The sequence below is a fragment of the Sorex araneus genome, chromosome 2, assembly GCF_027595985.1.
Source record: "Sorex araneus isolate mSorAra2 chromosome 2, mSorAra2.pri, whole genome shotgun sequence".
In the NCBI taxonomy this organism is placed as follows: Eukaryota; Metazoa; Chordata; class Mammalia; order Eulipotyphla; family Soricidae; genus Sorex; species Sorex araneus.
In genome coordinates, this window is record NC_073303.1 from 265,231,440 (window position 1) to 265,243,624 (window position 12,185).

General features: G+C 53.2%; 1 protein-coding gene across 1 annotated transcript in view; it reads right to left on the reverse strand.

Moving 5' to 3' along the window:
• Positions 1–4,597: 4,597 nt before the first annotated feature.
• Positions 4,598–12,185, reverse strand: part of GPR149 (G protein-coupled receptor 149) — a 31,027-nt gene continuing 23,439 nt past the window's right edge. The window contains exon 4 of the mRNA XM_055128000.1: positions 4,598–6,145. Within this exon, the coding sequence (XP_054983975.1) occupies positions 5,567–6,145 (579 nt within the window). The 3' untranslated portion in view covers positions 4,598–5,566. The remainder of the gene's footprint in view (positions 6,146–12,185) is intronic.

A 12,185-nucleotide genomic window follows, 5' to 3' on the forward strand; every position in this document is an offset into this window, starting at 1 on the left:
CCGGCTCGTCACTGGCCGCCTTTGTCCGGCCGCGGAGGCGCGTGTGCGGGAGCGTCCGCCGGGAGAGCGGCCACTGTGGCCCCGAGGGCGGGAGGAGGCCCGGGGCCGCCCCCAAGCCCCGCGACAGAGCCCGGCGCCCGGCACGGCGCGGGTAGTGCTGAGAGTTGTACCAACCCCTCCTGAGCCTACGAGTCGAAGCGTCTGCGCTTCCCACGTTTCTCTGCCCGAGCAGCTCCCGAAGTCCCTTCCCCGACCGGGGCCGGGAGACAGCGCTGGAGGGGCTCACGCCAGCCCCCGCACAGACGCGGCTCCACAGCCTCTCGGTGCCCAGGAAGACGGCAGGGGGCAGGGGGCCCTGGTCAGTCCCCTGCAGAAACCGCACACTCGTGACGGCTCTCCTCTCACTGACCCACCAGTCGGCTTAACCTGCGGGGTCCCCAGACTAACCCCAGAAGGGGCAAGGATTGTGCCTCCTCCCCCGTGCCTTGACACGTCACCCCAAGGGAGTTTGATGTGGGAGCAGGTAGGTCTGGTGGGGGTATCAGCAGTTGGCAGGGGCTTTAGGGAGAAGCAGCCGGGCTGCAGGGCAAGGGACTGCAGGGCAAGGGACGGCCGGGGTAGGGGAGAGTCAGGGCAGGGGGAGGAAAGAGTCAAGAAATGGGGAGGGGGAGTCAGTGCAGGAGGGAAAGTCAGGACAGGGAGAGTCAGAGGCCAGAGACGGGAGGACAGTGGGGGAGAGGGGATAGTCAGGGCCAGTGGTAGGGAGAAGGGCCAAGGCCTGGGAAAGGGATAAAGCAGACAGGGCAGCCGGGAGCCGGCAGAGGGCCGTGCACAGGGCAGTTGCTGGTGGTAAGGCTGGCGGGGCAGCAGGAGGGTGGGTGAAGATGCTGGAGTCAGTAGTCTCCGTCTGGGGCCGGGAAAGAGCAGGGTTTGTCCGTTCAGTCCCTGACACCGCACAAGGCTCCCAAGCACTGCTGGGTGTGACCCAGTCCAGCCCCCCACAATATTTCTCAGCATTGGGCGACTCTTTAGCTAGGGAGCATTGGAGAAAACGCCCAGTGACTCCATTTAAGGTCTGAAAACCCCAAGTAAGGAACATACTGTGCGGTAACAGGCCAAGGAGGCTGTCTCTTAAGACTGTGTGTATGGGGCAGGGGGGGGCGGGGGGCCCTTGCCAACACTGTCTACAACAGCATCTCTCCACCTCTCTACCTTTTCCCGACCACAGCCCCTTCTGACTTGTCTCCCTGTGCCCCCCCCCGCCCGCCCCGGATATCCCGGGTCCCAGTTGAGAGACGTTGATTTACTCTACAGGAATGAGCCCTTCCCAGAAGTACATGGGGCATACAGGGCACTTGTCCAGTGGGTAGGGTTGGCTCTGACAGGGCAGAGAGCCTTAGAGACACCGTGAAGGGACTTGGATTGGGTGTCTGGGAGACGGGGAGGTGGGCCCTGACCTGATGGGGTCAGGGCCCCGTAAGGACAGAGTCAGAAAGCTCTCCTCAGGAAGACCAAGAGAACTCGGCTGTACGTGGCCACCGTGAATGCACTCCCCACAAAGCTGCCCATTCCCCGGAACCATGAGAAGCCAGGCGGAAGCTGTGGGGGTGGCTGTGGTGGCCTCAGCCTGCTGGCACGGGTGGGGGCAGGGGCAACGCCAGCCTCCACGGATCCTCGAGCTTGCTCAGTTGGGGTTAGCAGATTCAGTTCCCACTGTCACCTCTGGCCCTTGGGACTGTGTCCCACGCACAGCGTGTCCCTCCTAGAGCGGGGCTTCTACCTGGAGGGCCTGCAGGGGCCTCGGGCAGCACCAGTGGCACCCAAAGTGGTAGGAGGTCAGACTCTGTTGCTCCCTCTGGAGGCCGAGCGTCCAGGCCCAGGAATGCAGGGGTGCAGCCAGCCATGGACTGCACGAGGAAGCGCACCCAGTGTGAGCACCCCCTCCTGCCCCCTACTTGAGCCCGTGAAGGTGAGTTCAGGTCATGTGTGTGCAGCAGCACCCTCATCCCACACCGTCTGCATGCTGGCCCAGGAGCAGGAGGCTGTGCAGAGTCCTCCAACGTGAACACGAGTCCCCCCACCCCTTCTGCAGCATAAAGTCACACTGGAGTGCCCAAGTTGTTGCTTTAGAACGGATGTCACTTTGGGGAAGTCTGGAGAAAAATGTGTTCCTTGTGCTTCTTCCTCCCTTGGTTGGAAATAGCAACTCTCCAGTGTGGGGCCTGACGGTGTCCTGGCTCAGGACACTTGTCCCTGCTGGCTCAGTGGCTCTGGGCCCGGGGAAGGCTGGCTCAGCTCTTCTGCAGATCCCATGCTGGACTAGACATCTGTTCCCACTGTCACACCTGTACCCCTTGAACTGGGTTCCCAGTTGCCAGGATCTGCGGTGTAGCCAGGGGGACTCCTGACCCGCCTGATGGTAGTCCCCACGATGGCAGCCCTGCTCCGGGATCTGGCATTGCTCTTTCTCCTTGCCCCCAACCCCGAGCAACAGCTTAGTTCAGAAGGGCGAGAGGGGAGATTTGTCTTTTCGAAACAGAGGCCTCCTGGGCATGGAGTGGGACCTGCAGAGAAGAGACTCGGGGCCTCCAATGGACAGATGTACAGGTTTGGCTTCGGAGAGGCAGTTGAGGGGTGGGCTTGCTGGGGCGTCACCCCCACATCCTTCCCAAGAATGCCTCCCTACCCGGGAGGAAAGTGGGTAAGTGGCCACGGGGACAGGACTTTGGAAGGACACAGCCCTGGGGGAGGGGAGCAGTATGCCGGATACACCTGTCTTCTGGGGGCCACGGCTGTGCCATTCACACACGCCTCAGCTCTGCTGGGCTGGATGCATCCTTGTCAGTCATGGCTGAACTCGTGAGGTGGAAAGCAGCGGCCGCCTGGACAGGGAGCTGCTGTGGATGCTGCCTTCATGTAGACGTCTTCCGCCTCCAGCTCACACCCAGATGGGTGTGAGCACTCTTGCTGCTCTCCTGCCGAGCAAGTCACACACCTGGTGGGACCGCACAATCCGTCTGCTTCCTCAGCTGTGCCTCGCTGCACTCCCACCTGTGCATGCCTCATGCCACCGAGCAACACGCTGGGTGCTGGGGCACAGGAAACTGGAGGCTGGTCTATAAGAAGCCATGGTAGTTTCCAGTGTTGCTGCTTAGCGGCGGGCACGCAAGTTTCCCCAGAGGCATCTTCTGGAACAGTGACAGCATGCTCCTGGGAAGGGTGTGCCAAGGTCTGCAGAACAGGTGCTCAGGGACTGGAGATGCCCTCCTGGCACACCTACAGCTCTTCCTGCCATCCTTTGGGCATCTTGGCTTCCTGTTGTGAGCACTGGGCTCGTTTCTGCAGTGAGCGGGTCTCCACGCACTCCTGTGTGTTGAAGCAGAGATCTCACCCATGGGAAAGACCCCTGCCGCCTCAGTGCTGGCCTGGAGGCGACAGGGCCTGCATCTGACTGTGTGTCCCACAGCCTCAGTGCGCCAAGGCGCTCAGAGCAATGCGGAGTCAGGCAGCACGGCCCTGTGAGTGGGCTGCGTGCCGCAGTGTGACAGCCATCACCATGTGCACTGGGCTCTCGTGCCCGCGCCGAAGATCATCTCGCTGATCACTCGCAGCTCTTTAGTTCAGCAGCTGAAGATGTCTATTGCTGCAGGCAAACGGGTAGCGGCAGGTCAGCAAGCAGTGAGGAAGCGGCAGGGGCGGCTACGCCGGCACCTGGGTTTATATACCTCCCATGCCCGGCCCCTTGGTTGTTTCTGCTCTTTGATTGGGTCCATACTATGAGACCACCCGATTGGAACAACCAATCAGTTCGCATATGCAAATGAGGGCATGAGGCGATTGTGGGGCAACCAATCAGGTTGCACACGCCCTTATATGGGTGCTAAGGTGACCGACCAATCTATTCACATATGCAAATGAGAGCATGAGGTGATTGTGGGACAGCCAGTCAGGTGGCACATGCCCTTATATGGGTTCCTAAGACACTGTCTTATGGAACAAGGTCTAGAGATGGCCAATCAGATCACACATGCCCTAATATGGGCATTATTGTGCCTCTGTCATGCAAATTAGACCTGTCGAACAACCAATCATCACATATTCAAATTAGGGCGTGTCACAGGCTCCCCCCCCCCCATATCTGGTCCCTCCCAGCCCTTCCTCTATGACATGGGGCCGCCCAGCCGTCCGAGTCCCCATCCCCAGCGGTACCCCCATCCCCATCGGGTCCATGTGCCGTGTCCAGCGCGGGAAGCTGCAGTCCCGGGCAGGTGGGCGGCCAGGAACCCGACTCCAGAACACAGAAGTCCTGTCCCTGTCTCCCAGCCTGGCTTCTGACAGGAACCCGGACAGGCCCCAGGAGACACGTGGAAGAAGTAGGTCATTTACTTAGGTCACCCACAACATGCTCCTCTTATTAAGTCAGAGTCCCACGCTGTCCCCTTTCCCTAGGGCCATCACCACACCTTGCACGACCCAAGTGACAGGAGGGCAGGGCCACCTCAGGGCTTTGTACTAGGGCTGGGGTGTGTGTGTGTGTCTCTGTGTGTTAGGGTGGACCGTATTAGGGGCGGGAAGCAGAATTAAAGACCACTCAAAATAACCTTAAAAATACATTTAATGCGTGTTTACAGAATAACCCAAATAACTCAATTTGAGGGAAAGCTTGAGATGCATCCCCAAGAACCTGCCTTTTCTGCATTCCCGCCTTTTCTCATCACAGCCCATTTGAAAGAACATGTTTCGAATTCTGCTTGGACAATGCATCTCTGGAAAAGAAACTGGAAGCCCCTAACGTGTATTGGTTCCATGCTCCCAGAATGGTACAGAAAGTCGGGCAGAGCTGAGGCTTTTGAAACATACTTTTAGAATCAGCACAGTTTGATTTTGCTTTTTCCTCTGCTGCAACCAGACTTTTGTTACTGTTGTTGGGGGCACCTGACATAAGCTCATTCTGTGGCGTTTTCCTCAATTTTCATCCGAATGAACAGAACCTAGAAAGGCTGGAGTGTCCGTTTACAACCGTTGCCAACCGCACTGGGGTTAGGACGACTAACTTGAAGCACATGACATTTGTTGCAGACCAGGTTTTTCAGAGAGAGAAAGCACCCCATCGGCATCAAGAGGGGAGCAGCGCTGCTCTGCCCAGGGCATGCGTGGCTGAGAGTGGGAAGTGGTTGCTGTCTACACACGTGTGTCCTTCCCAGGCGTCAGTGGGGAGTTGCTGCCCGGTCTGCTGGGCGGAGGAGCCTGGTGCTTCTGGAGCAGCCCGGGGCTCCCCTTTTTCAGCAGCCCCCACCCTTTGGCCAGCATGGCCAGGAGGGGCCTGTGCCCAGGACAGCCCCTCACAGCGCACAGCGAGTGTCTGCTGGCTCTGAAGCAGAAACAGGTGGACACACCAGGCCAGTCCGACTCAGGAAGGTTCTGGGAAGTCCAGTGAGAGACACTTCTCCCCCACGTGATAATACTGACCCCTCACAAGCCACCAACAGCACTTGTGTGTTCACCGCGTCCTCGCTGTGGTGAGAGGGGGTCAGCGAGTCCAGGGAGCCACGAGCACCCAGCAGCCTCAGGACGGGGTTGCGGTGTCCTGGCCGCCCTGCTCCCTCCTGCGGTAGGCCTGGTTCAGCAGCTGGATCTCCTCCTGGTAGCCCTCCCCCTCCCCGTGCTGCCGCCCGCTGTTCTGCCGATGCGCCTCCACCGTGTCGGGGATGGAGATGCTGAGGCCGCGGTCGGGGCAGCTCGTGGGCAGGAAGAGCGAGTAGGAGGCGCTCTCCCCCAGGTCGCAGGACACGAACCTGTTTTCTCTCCGTGAGTAGCGCAGGGAGGGCGAGCGGACCTGCGCCGAGGACTGGCTGATGTTGCTGACGATGGACACGGTGTCCAGCGCGGCTTCGTTCTCACAGATCTCCAGCACCTCCAAGTGTATCTTCACGCTGGTGTCCGCCACGGCGGGGGGCGAGTCCTTGGCGCCGGGGTCGTGGCCCACGCTTTTAGACCGGTACACTTCCGTCTTCTGGGAGGCCGGGCTGATGGTTTGCCCCTCGGTGCTCACCTCATAGGTGGAGAGGGAGAGGGTCTTCCCGGTCGGCGTGTGGAGAGACACAGTTCCCTGGAACGCACACAGCGGGATGGCCCCTCCGGAACGCTGGGGACGAGAACAGAGAGGTGAAGGGGCGCCAGCAGCCCAGCTGCCCTCCCAGCGGACACAGACCCGGGGCCCTGGAAACCCTGAACTCCGCTGGTAAAGTGCTGCTGTTCTCCAGGTCAGACCCAAGGCCAAGGTGAGGCTGGTCTGGAACCTTCTAAACGGAAGTTCAACACAACATATGCCTGGGCAACGGCAGATATGGCATAGAAGGTGAGATGTTTGCAACATGAACATTTTGTGGGGAGGGGCGTACCAAGAGGTGCTTACTCCTCTGTGCTCAAGGATCACTCCTGGCGGGGCTCGGGAGACCAAACGGTGCCCGAGGCCAACCCGAGTTGGTTGCGTGCAAGGCAAGTGCCACTGGACTGTTGCTCCAGCCCCTGGATGGCTATATTTCTGTTTCTTGTTGAGTTTAGCTTTTTACAATTTGCTAAATTGGGGGTCTTGACTGATAGCACAATGGGTAGGGCATTTGCCTTGCATGCAGCCGACCCAGGTTCGATTCCCAGCATCCCATATGGTTCCCTGAGCACCGCCATGAGTAATTTCTGAGTGCAGCGCCTTGTGCATCGCCGGGTGTGACCCAAAAAGAAAAAAAAATTGCTAAGTTGCGCCAGAGAGATGGTACAGGGGGGAAGGCACAGCCAACCTCAGTTTAACCCCCAGTACCATGTAGGGTTTCCTGAGCACTGCCCTAGGTGATCCCCGAGCACAGAACAGGAGAACGTCTAGAGCACTGCCTTGTGTACTGCCTCAGCCCCCCAAAAATTGTGAAGTTGAGAAGTCAGAGGGAGAAGCACAGCGCTGGATGCCGCCCCTGACCTGGGTACGTAGCGCAGCAAGATGGGGTGGGTTCAGGGCAGACCTGCGGCCTGAGCCACAGCAACAAGCGTGTCCAGGAGCATGCCCGGGTATGGAAGCACGCTGTCCCATGCTCAGGCCAGGAACCAGTGAGCTGCTCATTTCTGGGCCCACGAGGCTGACACGGCCCCACCCCACTGGCCCTGGGCAGGAGCTGCGTGAGGCCACGCTGTCCTGCAGCTGGTGCCCGGGCCTGGGCTCAGTGGCGGGCATGTGGGGGCTGGGGCTTCCCCAGCAGCTCTTGGATTCTCTTCGCCTCTGCCTGGACCTGGGAACTGGCCCTTGGGGCCAGCTGGGCCACACGGAGGTGGCCAGAGTCCAGCTGCCCCTCTGCTGGGCCGGGGACTCTGTCCTTCCCCGCCCTGCTAGGCCAGAGCCAGGATGGGGAGGCGGTGGGCACAGTCTGAGTTTCCATGTTTGGTCACCCTGGGGTGAGGAGCTTGTTCTACACCAGGCGGAGCTTCCCAGGCTCTGCTCAAAGACCCCCTCCTCCCACCCTCACCCCTGAAATTGGGTGAGAAAGACACAAAGCAACAAAGTAAAACAACGTTCAAGTGTAGATGTAGGGGCCAGGGTCCCTGGCGCTGATTCCTGAAAGGGCCGCATCTAAAATGGGTTTTCAATATCATGACATTCTATATTGGCGCCCAGGGAATAGAGCAAGGGCTGTAGTTCCCGCCGCGCTCAGGGCAGCAGCTCGGGTCTGGCCCACGAGAGGCCCCCGGGCACAGCCGAGCAGAGTCGCAGCTCCGGGGACCTCGCTGTCCAAAACTGAAGCTTTGGAAGTTGAAAACTTTGATCTTGAAAAACTGTTATCCAAGTAAAAACTTTGTTTCTATTTCAAGTCAAATGGCCTGAGTCTGGAACTTTTCTCCCGAAAGGAGCAGCATGACGCCCACCTTAGCCATGCCACCAGACCCCGAGCCAGGCTGTTTCACTCAGGGCGCCCCAGAGGGGGGCGGGTGAGACCCCTCCCCGCCCCAAGGGACCCAGCCCCGGCAGCCGGCAACCTCCAGAACCCAACCGCTGCCAAGCTCAAGGCGGCTCCCCACACCCCAGGCTGAGCCTCACGTTCCAGTGAACGTATTCCTGGACCACGTGGCCACAAATGTGGCTGCACAACACATCATAAGACACTCCCTACTCCAAGAGCACCACACTACATTTGATGAGGTTCAAATAGTAGGCAACCACTCATGGAGGGAAATATATATATATATATATGTATATATATATGCATATGTACATATTTTCAGATATATATACTAAAGTTCACATCACTCAACCTTTAACATTTAGTGATATCCTAAAGAATGTCTCAATGGCCCCTGCCAAAATAGAACAATCTTCACACTGTTTCCTCTATGGATACTTTTTTTGTAGCATTTTCAGCAGTTTTTCATAACAATACAAAATATATTATTTTGGTTGTGCTTTGGGACAGGGATTGGGGCTTGGGATGGAAACATCCCAAATATGGTGGTGGGAAGGTGTAATGGTGGTGGGATGGTGTTTGGATATTAAATGTAATCAAGTATTGTGAACTACCTTATAAAATAAAAACTTTTTAAAAAATGGACTGAGACCTTCTTTAAGCAGACCATTGCCATGGCCACCCTGGACTGTGGACAGCAGGGCCTGGAGAGTTGGCATGCCCCTCCCTTCCCACAGAGGAAGGAGGAGGAGCAGCAAACAGTCCCGAAGTTTTCTCTCTGACACAGTACACAGAAGCAGTGCCAGCTTACAGAAGACAGAGGAAAAAGATAAACAGTTTACAAAGGAAGCACAAGTCAGAGAGAAGTAGCTGGTCAGACAGAGCCCTGGAGTCTGGGGTCGTCCGTCCAACTCAGAGAACTTGACCAGCACCGCACAAGGGAACCACATCTGCATGTGTGCCAGCTGGCATCACCGATTCATATCAAAGCAAATCTGATAAAGAATGTTTTGCTCTTCTTTTATGCATCTGCATAATGCAGATTTCTAAGACTCCCCCATGCTACCCTTATCTTCAAATAAAAAACAAGCTCTAGTGAGTTATCAGATGACAGCTCATTAAAATTGGCATTTGAGAATCGCAGAGTGCCTGAGTTGAGCTAAGTTTGAAGTCTGGTTGTGCTGGAATTGCACAAAATGCCTCAGCGTTAAGAATTATGGTACACAGCCTGATTCAAAGGGATGGTATTCTTTGGAGGTTATAGGAGTGAAAACGTTACATAGGCAGCATATATATATATATATATATTTGCTTTTCAGGTCACACCCAGTGATGCATAGGGATTACTCCTGGCTCTGCACTCAGGAACTACTACTGGCAGTGCTGGGGGACCATGTGGGATGCTGGGAATGGAACTCGGGTTGACCAGGTGCAAGGCAAACACCCTACCCACTGTGCTAACACTCCAGCCCTGGCAGCATATACATCTTTATGTATGTTAGTTTTAATGGAATAATACTGTCATATGAAGCTAATCTAGGTGTAGTTTTACTGGTTATAAAAAAGTTCATGTAAAAACTTCTGACTTCCATAAGAACTAGAAGTATACAGTACATTGTACATCTTGGAGCAAAATCTTAAAATCTTGACAATTTTATCCACATTCATTTATGTATCTGTAAATTTAAAAGACTTCCCCAAATGACTTGTGTTTTTTGAGTTAGAACATTTCCCTAGGTCGGGAGAAGCAGGAATGGAGACAGAAGTTCAGGGACGGCTCTGACAGAACTTGAGTGAAAAGAATTCTCCAGCTCTTTGAGGACATGGAGTGGGAAAGAGGGCCTCGGATTAATGAGCACTGTCACACAGGAGGTCTGCCGCAGGGCGAGTTGCAGCTCTGGGGGAAGCTCCTCGGAAATAGGCAATTGTTCATCTGCAATTGTTTTGGACATTCATGCTGCACCTGGGAGATTTGATTCTGAGACCCAGAGAAGCCACGCTCAGAGGGAGGGCAACGAAGAGTCCTTTCTGAAGCGGGGCTTACCCTACAGATGAGCGGAAATACCGAGTTGAACGCTGTTACTTAATATTGAGCCCCCAGTCCAGGCTGGGCAAAATCCAGGAAGAGGAATATACGCCTAAAGATACTGAGCATGAAGACACAAAATTGTGGTTTACACTTGAAAATATTAGGAAAGTTAGAGAGGCAAACCTGAAGTTTGCATTGTGTTTATTTTATTTTATTTATTTTCTTTATTTGTAAATAAAGACAGTTAATTTACAATAAGGAGCCATGGACATACAGTGGGGAAATAAAATAATGCTGAAGTTTAATGGGATGGTTAAATTCTAGGTAAACATTAAGAGATCAGATGCAATTACCTATTGACAGTAATAAGAGAATTATAAAATATAAAAATATTTTCTCACAGGTCCACACATATAATTATATATATAATTATATGTGTGGACCTGTAAGAAAAATGCTGGGATAACAAATGTTATGGATAAATAGACTAAAGGAACATGGTCTCCGATGGAAAGCCCCAGTAAGACTATTTTAGCTTACTAATTCCAGATACTTTTAATAAAAATGTCAGTGGAATATTGATGGAATTTTATTTTGTAATTTGGAAACCTCCCTCTAAGACTGTTTACCAAGAATAAATGTTTGTGAGAATGAGAAATCTTTTCAGAAACCAAAGATACACAAAAGGGGGTCTGACGGAGTAAACAAAAGAGAAGAGGAAATACAGAAAGTATGCGCCAAACAACAGAATATGGCTGGGATAAAGGAACCTGGGGGCAGAGACTCTCCACCATCTCCTGGTCTAAGCCACGTGCCACACTGAGATGCTGATGGGAGGGAGAACGGAACAAAACGCTGGCTCCAGTGAGCTCACCGCCGGCAGGCTCAGTCTCAGAGAGGGAAGCTCGGGGAAACGGGACCCAAAGAAACTATTGAACCTGACACCTAAAGGAACACGAAAAAGAAATACGAAGCCAGTTGTCAGGAGAAAAAAAACAGTAACAAATGGGAGTAGAAAATGGAATCAAACTCCCCCCACCCCCCCAAATAATAGATGCCTGAAATAGGGAGTTTTCGTCTCTGAAAGCACAGACGAAAACTCCCCAGGGAAAGCTCTCATCAAAAGAATCTGATTCGAATTTGATAAGATTTGATACCCTAAGATAAAACTTAAAAGTTCATAACAGAAGGAATATGCCTCAGCACAATAAGGGGTGTATATGATAAATCAGCATACATATCAAGCCATGCACATCATGTATCACACATGCATAAACGTTAGGATCAGCAGTCACTCTCAATGGCGAAAACATGGAAGCTTTTCCTGTAAGATCTTCACAAATCAAGTTGCCTGGTCTTGCTCCTACTGCTCAAGATATGTTCAGATGTGCTCGCCAAGGCAGCTAGGCAAGAAGAACTGAGGCAATCCAGACTGGGAAGGAAGTAAAAGCCAACACTATTTGCAACTATGTAGTATCCATAGAAAACCCTAGAGATGCCACTGTAAAATTGCTGGAAATAATAAAGTGAAGATAGTAAAGTAATATGCAAAATCAATGTACAAAAACTTTCATTTCTATATGCAAACATTGAATCAGAGGAAAGAGAAATGGTGAACCAAATCTCAGGGTTGATCTTACCCAAATGAGAAAAACACCTATAAGTAAATCAAGGAGGCAAAAGATCTTTTAAACACCAAGACATTGTTTTAAAATTATAAGGATAAAAGAAAAGAACACAAAGAAATGGCAGTGCCTGTATTCATGGGTTGGGCAAACAGCACGGAGAAAAGAGCCATGTTACCGATACACACAATCTCTGTCAGAGTCTCAGTGGCAATTTTCAGGCAATTCTGTATTGAAGCAGTGCAGTATTAGAATGAAAACAGGAAATAACTCCCCACACGGAAAGACAGTTAATTTACAATAAGGAGCCATGGACATACAGTGGGAAAAGGAATGTCTCCAGTAAATCTGAGTTTGAATCCTGGGTATAAGACCTAAAATCAATATATGTGTACCTGTAGGATTACATTACTTTGTCCTCTCCCCCCTTACCATGAGGAGCTTGTCCCGGTTTTTCCCAGAGTTTAGGCTTATCCCAGTCTTACCCATCAAGGTGTTCCCAAATCTCTCCCATCCCTTTGTTTAGCTGTAATCACTTCTCTATGCTCTCTTCCCCCAAAAAGAGTTAAGAGCTTCTCCCCCTAATCT